Genomic DNA, 13,953 nt, shown 5'->3' with positions numbered 1-13,953 from the left:
AAAAAAAACACTTCAGACTCTAAACTGAATTTAGGACAAATAGTGTGATGTGGCTCAAAAGGGCTAAGTGAAACTTAGGGTTCATCACCAGGAGTAGGGTTTTTAGGAGTGAGGGAAGTTACAGTCTCAACTAATTCTGCACTTGTTAAAACCATACTTGCAAACCAGTGACATTAGTTCTGGGAACAGAGGCCCTCACAAGCTACAGCTTTTCCAGATGACAACAAAAAGGATTTAAAACCAGGACGATAGGAACAGCAGTAAGGAGCCAGGAGCATTTCCTGGAGAATGGGTAGACGGGACAGGATGACGGCGTGCCGTTGTCCGAAATTCTGCAATATGGGACAAGCAGCTCAGTGCTGCTCGAGTCCCAGAGGACAACATGACACAAGCACTTCCAGAAACAGGTGAGAGGCTGATGCTGACAGAGGCTCAGCATAAGCAGACACAACAGCCAGAGTAGCCAGAAAAGAATGGTGCTGGGCGGGAGGTGGCCTCCCTGGCACTGGGTGTGGGCTTTGACGCAGAGACCTCTATCTGTGTGGGGACAATGCAGTGCGGGAGGAAGGCCCTAAGTGTGATGCCCTGACTTGGACTGGATTCTCCTTCTGGTCCTTCTGCACCCGGGGGCTCTGAGATTTGGTGAGCCCAGTTCTCACCGCTCAGGCCGCCTCCGCGCCTGGAGCACAGCGAGACCACACGCCAAGAGCGGATATCCTCGTTAGAAGTGGGGCTGCTGGCAGCTCCTGTCACACAGCCCAGGTAGGGCGCGCGGCGTGTGTATTTCGTCACGATTCATGACCCCTGTGGGAAGATTCTGGTCTGGTCTGGGAAGACTTTTTTCTGCCACAGTGTCCAGCAGAGTGCCTTGCACAAAGCAGGAACTCAAAACCCAAGTTTTAGTCTAATTTTAGAATTTTTCTTCCAGCCGGAATCACAACACGACTTGTATTGTATAATGCCACTCACACTACATGAACAATTTCGTTTCAGCGCCAACCACACATCAGGAACGCCCGTGGAGCTCTGAAGCTACCCGTGCATGGGCTACCCCGCAGGCCGATGACCCCAGAGATCTCGGCAACTGGTCCCCTACCCCCAAGCTCCCAAGCACTTCTAACCGAGGCCGGGCTTGAGGACCACTGGCTCATCCCATAAAGGAAATGAAGACTTTTGTGAAATAAACGCCAGTTAACGCAACGGTCCCTAATCTTTCCTGAAGAGGATCTATTTCTTCTCTACTCTCCTTAACACTGAAAGTGCCGAAAATCTTTCTTTCCTGGGTAGAAAGCTATCAGAGCTATCATTTCTTTATTCTCTTGGGAGAATATTTAAGTAAAACGCCACAAGCGAGGGGCACTTAAATGAATGTTCTTGGCGATATGAAAAGAGCATCGGAGTGTGTATACACATGTAATGAGAATAAATAGTTTTTTTAACTTCTAAAGTTACCTCAAGTGCCCTCCCTACCTGGACCGAGCAGCGGCGACCGACTCAGCTGGGTGCTGGCCTGGTGCGGCGGTGGCGTCTCGACCATGTCCGTGCTGCTGCTCGTCGTGGTGGTGGTGGCGGCGGCCGTGGTACTGCTCTGCACGCCTGGGTTGTTTCTATCCCACATGTTTACAGTTTTATTGTTGTAGTTGCTTGGGTCACCCCAAGCTGAGGTACCATCATCAATTTCCATTTTGCGTCGAATGGATGGTGGAGAAGGTTCCTCCCAGCCCGTGGCCTCACTGCTGTCCTTTTGTTTGACAGGGACTGGTCCCCCGATCCACCCAGTTCCTGTCTGTTTAACGGAAGCGGCTCCTCCCCAGTTACTCACATTGTTGTCTTGGGGTTTGCCCGCCCAGTTCTGTTGGGGGCCAGGTTTCAAAGACTCTCCCCAGTTTGTCCCTGGATTCACCTTTGCATTTGTGCCATTACCCCAGCCACTGGTCCCAGACCTGGTAGTATCATTCCAACCAGACCCTGACCGATTACTGTCAGCATCCCATCCGGAGCCATTTTTTTTCCCATCCCCCAAGTGTCCGAGGACAGAAGACGAATCTGCCCAATCTCCCCCTCCTGCACTCCAGGCTGGATTAGGTTTTTGTCCGTCTCCCCAGTTCTGAGATTTGGGTTTCTGGGGCTCCCCCCAGGTGGGCGGCTTGTCCTCCTGATTTACGGCCCCACTCCAAGCGTGGCCACTCTTGGCGGCGGCAGCAGCATTATTAACAGCAGTAGAGCTTATCGAGTCCCCCCAAACCCCTGGGCCATTTGGCGCTTTGTTGCTGCTGTCTCCCCAGCCTGTGTTTGCTGGCCCAGCAGCCGGCGGTGCGCTGGCCCACCCGGACACTGAAGAGGTATTTGTACTGTTCGCGATGGACCCATCACTCTTCCCCCCTGAGTTTGAAGGCTGAGTAGCGGCACAGCCCCAGGCCTCTGTCCCATTGTCATTTTTTCTCTCAGACCTAGGGGACTCTTCAAATTCCCAGGCAGTGTTTTGCTTTACTGGAGTCTGTCCCCAACCAGTATTAGACAGAACTCTTGGGTCAAGATCGTTCCTTGGCAACTGGATGTGCCCTTGGTCTATCATCCCTTTATCTCGCCTTCGGCCTTCTGCTCCTTCCCTCCCAGAGCTTCCTTCATTGTGACTGCCGGAACCATCACTACTTCCTTCACTTGCTGTCGTTCCAGAAGATGCAGCTTTGGCCCAAGAGTTTATGTGTTCACTGCCAGGCTGTATGGCAGGATTCTGGCTGCTAACACTCGGACTGTCCCACCCTGTTGATCCTTTCCCATTGATGTCACTGTTGGAATGCTGGTTTGGGGGCTTGCCCCACTCCCCATTCACACCGTTAGAGGTGCTCCGGCTGGGGTGGCCCCAAGCCCCCGAATGGATATGACTAACGTTGCTGTTGTTGCCACTGCCCCGTCCCCAGGCGAGGAGTCCAGGACCAGCAGGAGGACCAGAGTCCCAGGCGTTTCCTCCACTTCCTTCCTTCTGCACAGCACTGCTGGATCCATTTTGTTTAGCACTCAATGCTGAGTTCACAGTGTCTCCATTCCCCTGATTGAACCCAGAATTGCTACTTCCTGTGGCAGGGTTACCTGGGGACAGTCCCCACACAGAACTGCTGATTCCTTCGCCACCGCTCCCACTGACTTGAGAAACGGATGATCCGTTAGCACCAGGAAGGCCTTGCAGGTGGGGCGGGATGATGGCCCCCATACCAACAGCCATGCCCCAGTTTGGCAGTCCGTTTGTCTGCATTGCATTGACAGGGTTTGGTGAAGAGTTCATGGGGTTAGTGTTATTTGGTCCATCAGTGTTAAGGTTCTGAGGTTGTACGCTGAAAGACACATTCTGAGAAGTGGACGTTTGTGGTTCTGTGCTCTCTTGCGGCAGCAAGTTTCCCCAAGCACCTAAAGTGCCTGTTGGGTTCCCGTTCTGGTTGCCCGTATTTTGACCTATGGCACTGACCGGACTACAAATACTGGAAGGGTTGCCTGTCGCCACAGTTCCTTCATGTCCAAGTACAGGCCAGGCAGCTGGGTTGGCATTAGGGTTAAGGTTAAGATTAATGCCGGCGTTGGAGTTGGAAGCACCCCAGCAATTCTGACTTCTCCCATCTCCGATCATGTTGTCCATTTTCCCATCCCCACCACTGAGAGAGCAGTGAGCTGGGCCGGAGCTGGAGCCTGTGGCTACGCCCCACACTCTGGCTCCATTTCCATTACCGTTGGCGCCCCCTGCTCCAAGGGCACTCTGATTAGAAGGGCTTTGGACGAGTGCACCGTTGGTGCCATTATTGCCATTTGTCTTCTTGGTATGTCCAGTGAAGGTGCCCTGGGCACTCCCTGTAGCCATGCTACTGTTCTCTGAGCCACAGTTGGAGGCAGAGTCAGTGTCTGTAGTACATTCTGAGGCAGATTCAGTCTCTGCTCCTGTGATGGAAGGCCACGCCTCCTTGTCAGTCCTGTCTATTATCACTTTATCCCAGCTGCTGCTGGCTTCACCTCTGTACGTGGGCTGCTGTCCCCAGTGGGAACTTTCATAGTGATCTGCCAATCCACCGTGACTGAGATCTGAAAAACACCAAACACATTCAGGATTAGATCTTCCTCCCATGTGTCAATGAATCCACTGTGAACTAGGCTTTGGGGGAAGCTCCTTATTTCCAGTTTCAATGTTGAATGACAAATGCTAAAAAATGACTTAAGAAAAAAGTTACCTGTCTTCATGGTAAGTTCCCGTTTAAAAAAGATCTCATGTTTCTAAAATGATATTAACCCTTACCACTACCCCATACCAGTCTCCCTCCCGAGGAGACTCACAGTGCACAGGAGCACAGGAGTGTCTCTAGAAGCATCTGCAGGAAAGGAAGCTGCGTAACTGGGTCGTAGCAGGTGGGACATTTATGCTACCATGCCACACGTGAACACACTCGGACTGTGGCGATGACACGTTCACGTGGGTTCTCGAATACAGTCTGTAGTTCTCCTCAAGACCTCCAACTGGAGGGACAGTACAATACAGAGGCCACACGGCTCATTTAGTAGAAAACAACTGTAAATACAGTGCAGAACCATATAGCAGAGCCAATATTTTGGGGGTGAGAGACAGAAGGAGGAAAGAGGCATTAGAAAATGCTCTCATCTTATGTTAGGAAGAGTACGGAGGGTTAGAAACAGTTCATTACCTTTATATTACTTATCTGTCACCACCAGCAATTACGGTTTGCCATTATTAAACACAAATAAGAGCTCTCTGAGGGCTTTCTCCCCTTGCTCTCCATCTCCTTGAAACAGTCTTTGCACTGGAGACCCCAGAATAACGTGATGCCCTATCTTCCATTCTAGCATTCACTTCGTTTCCCCCTTAGGATCCTTTTAAAGAATCCAGTATTTGCCATCTGCATTTTATTTCCTAGGATTTCTAGTTATTTGACTATTTCTAACATTGCAATCCAACTTATACTCCAATGAATTTCCCAGCAGACTCTATCTGAAGTATGGATCACTCAAAACTAAGTAAAAGTAATATAAAGAAATTAATTTAACCAATGCATACAAGAAACTCACACAGCTTAGACATCCTTGATGGCTTCCTCAAACAGTATAATGTACAGATATCTGCAATAAAATATTTCTTCTCTTTTCGAATCTTTTCTTCATTATGTTTTTCAAAAAAATTTTTAAAGATTTTATTTATTTATTTATTTATTTATTTATTTATTTATTTGACAGAGAGAGAGAGAGGGCACAAGCAGGGGGAGCTGCAGGCAGAGGGAGAGGGAGGAAGCAGGCTCCCCGCTGAGCAGGGAGCCCGACGCGGGGCTCGATCCCAGGACCTTGGGATTATTACCTGAGCCGAAAGCAGTTGCTTAACCAACTGAGCCACCCAGGTGCCCCATGTTTTCTTCAAATTTTTAATGAGAAAAATTTACTTCCAGGAAGTAAAAGTGGGTTTCCTCAGAAAACCTCTTTAAGTTTAATGGAGCTCAAAGAAAAACAGGGGAAGTGTGTAAAGAATGATCACTATTCGTTATAAAGAACATCCTAAAGACAACTTCAGCCTTTAAAAAAAAAAATGGGGGCGCCTGGGTGGCACAGCGGTTAAGCGTCTGCCTTCGGCTCAGGGCATGATCCCGGCGTTACGGGATAGAGCCCCACATCAGGCTCCTCCGCTATGAGCCTGCTTCTTCCTCTCCCACTCCCCCTGCTTGTGTTCCCTCTCTCGCTGGCTGTCTCTGTCGAATAAATAAATAAATAAAATCTTTTAAAAAAATGATTTTTACTGTCTGATTTAAAAGAGACGGAATGAATTCAGAATTTTGCTCTTGGTGGGCAGCAAAAGAAACTACCAATGAGACGAAAAGGCAAGCTACTGAATGAGAGAAAATATTTGCAAATGATGCATCTGACAAGGGGTTAATATTCAAAATATATGCAGAACTGGTAAGCTCAACACCAAGAAACCCAAATAATCTGATTAAAAATGGGCAGAGGAGGGGTGCTTCGGTGGCTCAATTGATTGTCAACTCGTGGTTTCAGCTCAGGTCATGATCTCAGAGTTGTGAGATCCAAGCCCTGGGTCAGGCGCATGTTCAGCGTGGAGTCGGCTTGAGATTTTCTCTTCCTCTCCCTCTGCCCCTCCCACCACACGTGTGCCCGCCCTCTCTCACTTTCACTCTCTCTCAAATAAATTAGGTAAAATCTTTGAAAAAAACACGGGCAGAGGACTTGAACAGACATTTTCCAAAGAAGATACACAGACGGCCAACAGATACAGGAGAGGGTGCTCAACATCACTCATCATCAGGGAATGCGAGTCAAAACCACAGTGAGACACCACCTCACACCCATCAAGAAGACAAGAAGCAACAAATGTTGAGAATGTGGAGAAAAGGGAATCCGCATACACGGTTGGGTCAGAATGCAAACTGGTGCAGCCACTCTGGAAAACAGTACGGAGATTCCTCAAAAAACTAAAAACAGAAGTACCACATAATCCAATAATTCCACTTCTGGGTATTTACCCTACGAAAACAAAAACACTAATTCAAAAAGGCAGATGAACCCCTATGTTTACTACAGCATTATTCATGATAGCTAAAATATGTAAGCCTCCAAGTGTCCATCAACAGATGAATGGATAAAGATGTGGTATATATACACACACATACATAATGGAATATTTATTACTCAGCCATTAAGAAAGGATTGAGATCTTGGGGCACCTGGGTGGCTCAGTCGGTTTAGCATCTGCCTTCGGCTCAGGTCACGATCCCAGGATGCTGGGATTGAACCTAACATCGGACTCCCTGCTTAAGTGGGGAAGTCTGCTTCTCCCTCTGCCCCTCCCCCTGCTCGTGTTCTCTTTCCCTCTCACTCTCTGAAATAAATAAAATCTTTAAAAAGAAAGGAAGGCGGGAGGGAGGGAGGGAGNTTAGCTAAATGAATCAGAGACAGATTTCAAAGACAGATAACATGATTCCACTTACATATGGAACCTATAAAGCAAATGAACAAGCAACCAACCAACAACAAAGACAGTAACAGACTCATAAACACAGAGGATAAACTGGTGGCTGCCAGAGGGGAGAGGGGTTAGGGGACAGATGAAATCAGTGAAGGGGATTAAGAGGTCTGAATGAAGTAAGTCACAGGGATGAAAAGTACAGCATTAAAACACATTAATTATGCTCTAGGTGAATCTGAAGTAGGTAATTCCCGGTAAAACTACAAAGGAAAAACAAAGCCAGGCAACAGAAAACTTAAGGGCCTAAATTACTATGAAGCTAAATTTTTTATTGCCAAATACTAGGGGCTGGTTCTGCAACTCTGGTTTATGGCAATTTCCCCCACTGGTTTTGCATGTGCTACAAAAACTGGCTTTTGTAATAACTAATTTAAAGAGAAAAATGAGCCACTCATCATTTAATGCAAAAAATAAGACCAAGTTAAAAAAAAAAAACAAAAACAGATTATTGCTTATTATCAGCAAATCTCCCATAGTTCATTCTCCCAACAGTCTCGTTTCCCTCAGGGACAGGATATACCAGGACCAGGACAGTACTCACTGCAAGCTATACCCGGATGGCAGGAGGTAACCAACCTGGCTTACCAATGCATTCCTTCCAATACCTGGAGTATGTTTTGAATACGTAATATTATTTTTTCTATTCCATAATAGGTCATAGTGCAAAAGAATCAGCTCTCTCTTAATGGTCTTGAGGGTTTGTATGGAATGCCTTTTGTCTGCCGCTCAGCCCCCAATCTGCCAGACTCACACTCAGTTATGCATCAGGTTTGAAAAACATGTTTGCATCCTTGGATAAGAAGAACAGCATCACAAGCCAGTGGAGAAAGGAAGGACCAGCTAATAAATGCTGTTGGGACACATGGCTAGTCATATGGAAAAAATAAGATCCCTGCCTCCTATCATACAGAGAAGTCAGCACTAGGTGGATAATAGACCAAGTTACAAAAAGCAAAACTTTTTAAAGCTCAGTAAGGAAAACAAGAGGCCATCTCTATGACCTGGGGTACTTCTCTTCCTAAAGAGTTGATGTATTTGACTCTGTTAATATTAAAAAACTGTGTAATAGCAGATATCATTTAAAGGAAGCTAAAAAAAACAAGCCACAGACAGGAAGAAGAGAGAACAGAATAAAGAATCCCTAAAACTCAGTAAGAAAAAGACCAACAACCCAACAAAGGCAGGAAAACGACAGGAAGAGGCAATCCAGAGAAGAGGCCCTCGACAGCTGCTAACACGTGAAATAATAACTGATCTCATCAGTAATCAAGAAATGCACTTGAACACTGCAAGATGTCTTTTCACACGGAAATGTGAGGACTGTGATTCCTTTCCGGGGAGACGAAAATGCGACTGAGCAACATCCATAACCTTTTTAAAATAGAGATCTGAAGCAAATACGGCAAAAGATCACATTACATCTGCATTGTGTATACATTATTTTTTGTATACTTTCTTCTATTTTAAAAATATATTCTTCTATTTCAAAAAAAATTGAAAAAAATTAAATGCTTAATTGTGATATCAAATGAAGTGACATAAAGGGAATCCCAAAAGGTACTCGAGCTAAGCATCCGGTGCTACTAAGACATAGGGACGGAACGAAGAGATGCGGTCAAACCCGTATTGTAAGAAATGTGCGAACCTCATGCGTGCAAGGAGACTCGGTGTGATTAAAATGCCAGCCTGGCCACCGAATGAGTCTGATTCTGAAGGTGAGTCCTGGAGCACAGCTTTACAGCCATCGTGCCTGCTACACAGCAGGCAACCAGTCCCGGTTTCCTGGACAAACCAAAGAATGTATGTATAGGACCAAAGCTGAGGGCCAGCTAAAGGCGCTTGCTATCTGAAAACACCATGTCCCTTCTCCACTCCACAAAGATGAGGACCGACTATATAATCCCTAAGGTCCTCAGCCCCAAACCCGATGATTTCTAGAGCTGCCGTACACTCCACGGTAACAGGAGAATCATACGCGAAAGCACTAAGGCACATATCTGGCATATTCAGTTTTAACCCCAGTATCAAAGCAAAGGTTTATTTTATTGCGTTAAAACACTCATTTCCCATCCTAGCCCTTCTTGAGTATACAGGTCAATGGCTTTAAGTACATTCATGCTGTACAAGCATCAGTGCTACACATCATCCCAACCTGAAGTGTAACCTATCACACAGGAAGTCCTCTCGCCCCTCCCCCAGGCTCTGGTAACCACTGTGACCCTGACTATTCCATGTCCTTCCCATAAACAGAATCATACAGTATTTTTCCTTTTCTGTCTGGCTTATTTCTCTCAGCAACATGTTCGCAAGGTCCATCCACATTGTAGCAGGTGTCAGCACCCCCTTCCTCCTTTTTAAGGCTGAATAATATTCCACTGTATGCACACACCACCCCGTGTTTACCCACTCATCCATCCATGGACATTGTGGGTGGCTTCCACCTTTTGGCTGCTGTGAATAATGCTGCTATAAACAGGAGTATACAAGTATCTGTTGCAGTCCTCGCTTTCAGTTCTTTTGAGTGCATCCCCCAAAGTGGGACAGCTGGATCACACAGTAAGTCTAGGTTTAATTTTCTGAGGAACTGCCACACTGCCTTCCACAGTGGCCGCACCATGGTAAATACTCCTACCAGCAGGACACGAGGACTCCGTTTGCTCCACACATTTGACCACACCTGTTAACTTCCGTTTGAACAGCAGCCATCCTGATGGCTGTGAAGTGGTATCTCACTGGGATTTGGATTTGCCTCTCCCTAATAATTAGTAATGTTGAGCTTCTTTTCACATGTAAAGCAAAGATATTTTAATACTCAAACTGTTTAATTTCTTCTGTTTGAAATTAACAGAGTCTAAGACAAAGAACTATATTGTCTGGAAATAAAAAACCATAAAACCCAATGAGTTTTCAATAAACATTGTAGAACGACTCCAACATATGCCATCCTGCTACTCAGATGATTCTGTTTTGGAACTTTCTATAAATATTTATAATCAAAATCTGAAACTGTAAATAAGAAATATGAATACAGGGGCGCCTGGGTGGCTCAGTCGTTAAGTGTCTGCCTTCGGTTTAGGGCGTGATCCCGGTGTTCTGGGATCGAGCCCCACATCAGGCTCCTCCGCTGGAAGCCTGCTTCTTCCTCTCCCACTCCCACTCCCCCTGCTTGTGTTCCCTCTCTCGCTGGCTATCTCTATCTCTGTCAAATTAATAAATAAAATCTTAAAAAAAAAAAGAAAAAGAAAGAAATATGAATACAAAAATGAGCCGAAACATTAAATTTTTTCAAAACATGCATTTTTTAAGATTTATTTATTTATTTATTGGGGTAGGGAGGGGCAGATGGAGAGAGAGAGAGAATCTCAAGCAGATTCTCCATTGAGCGTAGAGCCTGACACACAGGGCTCAGTCCCAGGACCCTCAGATCATAACATGAGCCAAAACCAAGAGCCAGACACTTAACCGACTGAGCCACTCAGGTGCCCCCAAAACACTTAATTTTAGACACTATGAAATGATAAAATTCAGGGCAATGTTGTTGCTGATGAGAAAAAGAAATAAATCCAGATCTTTACATTTGGAGCTACAAAAAATTTTGTAAGAAAAAGCAATTTATAAACTTCTCTATGAGGCAGTAAGAGGCTAATGCTGATAAATCCTTGAACTCTGTACTTTCACAGGGAGTTCTTTCCCTTTAGATCTTTACAAGAGCAGCGAAGGGCCAAGGACCAAAGGCTAATACTGGAATTAAGGAGATAATCATGCAAGGAAGATAATTTTTTTCATTTACATTAATTTAAAAATCTCAAATTTCAGAAAAACACCAGTCATTAGAATAAGAAACAGTAACAACACCAAGGCGTATCTATGACATCAGAGCTGCCAGCACAGCGGGGACTGTTTCTAACAGCATGTCCACCCTCTCAAGAAATCATCACCGCAATGAGAACGCCCTGCTGCTGTTCATCCTTTCCAGGGTTTGAGATAAAGAGCTCCAGAAGAGAGGGGCGCCTGGGTGGCGCAGTCGTTAAGCGTCTGCCTTCGGCTCAGGGCATGATCCCGGAGTCCTGGGATCGAGCCCCGCATCAGGCTCCTCTGCTATGAGCCTGTTTCTTCCTCTCCCACTCCCCCTGCTTGTGTTCCCTCTCTCGCTGGCTGTCTCTTTCTCTCTCTGTCAAATAAATAAATAAAATCTTTAAAAAAAAAAAAAAAAAAAAGAGCTCCAGAAGAGCAGAGCAGGATCAACGCCAGTGCGGCAGTATGGGAAGGAGGGAAGGATCAAGTCATGCCTGTGAGTTCACATGCTGAGTATCTCTAGAATCTTCCACTTAAAAATGAGAAACAGAGGGGCACCTGGCCGGCTCAGTCGGAAGAGTAAGCGACTCCTGATCTCAGGGTTGTGAGTTTGAGCCCCATGCTGGGTGCAGGGATTACTTAAAATGAATAAATTAAAGTTAAAAAAGAGAGAGAAACAAAACCTCCCTGTGAACACCCCCTATCCAAGCTCCCTCATCTCCTGACTGGATTATTAAAGCAGCTCTCCACAGCCCCCTCATCCCCACCCCTGCTCCTCTCCAGGGTGCTCTAACCAAGTATTCTTTCCAAACAGACATCCAGCAGATCACAATGCTTACTTGAACACTTCAAAAGCTGCTTCACATAAAGACCAGGTCTTTAAGCAGCCCAGTAGGCTTGAGTCTCTCTTCGGACCTCACTTCTCATCATTCTTTCCCTTGTTCAGTGCTCCAGCCAGTTCCTCAAGGCACCATCTGCACTTCACTACCCCAACAACAGGGCCTCAGAGGAGGCTGACCCTGACCTGGACTCAATATCTACTCTTTTCTCTTATCTCAACTTGGCGGACACTTCATCTGAGAAGCTTTCCTCCCCTGCTGGGGCCCTTGGACACACTCATCCTAAAAGTCTCCCTCTCCTTTTAATTCATTTAGACCAGGGGTTGGCAAACATTTTCTGTAAAGGGCCAGATAGTAAATATTTTAGGCTTTGTGGGCCAGATGGTCTCTGAAACAACTACTCAATCCTGTCACTGTGGGGCAAAAGCCACCGCAGAGAATACACAAATGAATGAGTATGGCTGTGTCCCAACGAAACTTTATTCACAAAAGCAGGTGGCAGGCTAGATCTGGCTTGCTGGTCATGGCTTGCCAAGCCCTGATTTAGATGGTAACTATTACGGAGTGCCTCCTACGTGCGGGCATCATGCTGGGGACACAGCGCCGGACAAGACAGACAAGTTCCTTCTCTCCTGGAGCCCACATCTTGGTGTGCGTTATCCATCCGTGTGACAGTCTGTCTCTCCCTCTAGGCTGTAAACTCTGACAAGGCAAGGACTGTCCATTTTTTTTCTCCAGCGTTCAGCAGAGAGGCTGACACATAATCAGCAGTGAAAAAGTTTAGATAAAGTCTACATTTAGTCAAAGTTATAACCGACACTACAGATCTACAAGGGAAACACAGTTTTCTTCTAAGGTAAGTTCTAGAACCAGAGAAGTCAATCGGAGCAACGACATTTTACTTAGAACAAAGCAAATGGCTGAGCAGTCGTGTGCCTCGCCAGCTCCACCTGTGCGGTCTCTTCCCGGTTCCTGGAGAAGCTGCAGGCTCCGGCGACCTCGTGGCCTGGCACGTCTCCTGTCCCCACACTGGTTTCATCTGCTGATGACATTTACCGTCTGCCCTGCCATTACTGGGCACACCACTATGCCTTCCCCCTCCCTTCCTATCTCAACTGTTCTTCTGTTTCTTACTTCTTTGGTTCTTCAACAACATCAAAATTAACTAGATCTCTAAAAATTAACTCAGGGGCACTATGTGGAAACAGAAAGTACATAAAAAGTAAATAAAAAGTAAACAAGCTATTCTCGTGTTTAATCTACCATTTAAAAGCTCTCATTCCAAGGGCAGGTTCTAGATATTTCTCCGAAAATTATGAATGAAAAAAAAATTAAAAAGCCAGGGACTACACGTCACGCTGAGCTATTAGTCTACTATCAGAAACAACTCCGAGGTAGGGCACCTTGCCATTCTTCCTTCTGTTTGTGGAAATGGGCATCAACAAACACAGACAGGGGCGCCTGGCTGGCTTGGTGGGAAGAGTGTATGACTCTTAACCTTTGGATTGTGACTTTGGGCCCCACACTGGGCGTACAGATTACTAAAAAAATAAAATTAAAAAAAATATATAGACAACTTCACCACTATCAAGGGCATTATTTGGGACAACTGGTAAAATTTAAATGTATTAAATTTAGATACAGATAACAGGATTATACCAAAGTTAAATTTCCTAAATGACCATACTACAACTGTACATCTTTGTCTATAGAGGATATTTAAGGGTTATGATACCTGCAATTTATTTTCAAACGCTGCCCCAACAAAACAAACACATGAACATAACTGTGGGAGGAGACCCATGCAGGGTGGCCAACAGAAAGCCCACACTATATACAGCAAAGATCAGTGAAGCATCCCTCCTGTATTTTTTATGTTAAAAATAAACAGAAGTTCTCATTTTCTACACATTAGCAAGTCTGAAACATCCAGCCTCTTGTCAAAGATACCGGAATTATCTTTTTTTTTTTTTTTAAGATTTTATTTATTTCTCTCTCAGAGAGACAGTGAGAGAGAGAGCACACAAGCAGGGGAAGCAGCAGGCAGAGGAAGAAGCAGGCTCCCCACTGAGCAGGGAGCCTGATGCAGGACTTGATCCCAGGACCCTGGGATCATAACCTGAGCCGAAGGCAGATGCTTCACTGACTGAGCCACCCAGGTGCCCTGATAACTGAGTTATCTTTGACAGAATGCCAATTACTTTGCCAGGAGATAGCCAGAAATCTGTATGGTACCGAAGGTGTTTGCCTTTAGTCCCCATTTCCCCACATAATAGCACTGCTGAGATTGCCCAG

The 13,953-nt window shown here is 45.8% G+C and overlaps 1 protein-coding gene across 3 annotated transcripts in view; it reads right to left on the bottom strand.

Annotated features, from left to right (window-relative positions):
* TNRC6C (trinucleotide repeat containing adaptor 6C) overlaps window positions 1-13,953 on the bottom strand; it is a 100,948-nt gene that overhangs the window by 51,666 nt on the left and 35,329 nt on the right. For all 3 annotated transcript variants that reach the window (XM_002918374.4, XM_019798753.2, XM_034640975.1), the window contains one exon: window positions 1,471-4,068. In XM_002918374.4, coding sequence (XP_002918420.2) covers window positions 1,471-4,068 — 2,598 coding nt within the window. The remainder of the gene's footprint in view (window positions 1-1,470; window positions 4,069-13,953) is intronic.

This window comes from Ailuropoda melanoleuca, chromosome 13 (genome assembly GCF_002007445.2).
Source record: "Ailuropoda melanoleuca isolate Jingjing chromosome 13, ASM200744v2, whole genome shotgun sequence".
NCBI classification, from domain to species: domain Eukaryota; kingdom Metazoa; phylum Chordata; class Mammalia; order Carnivora; family Ursidae; genus Ailuropoda; species Ailuropoda melanoleuca.
This window is presented reverse-complemented; position numbering and strand designations above follow the sequence as displayed.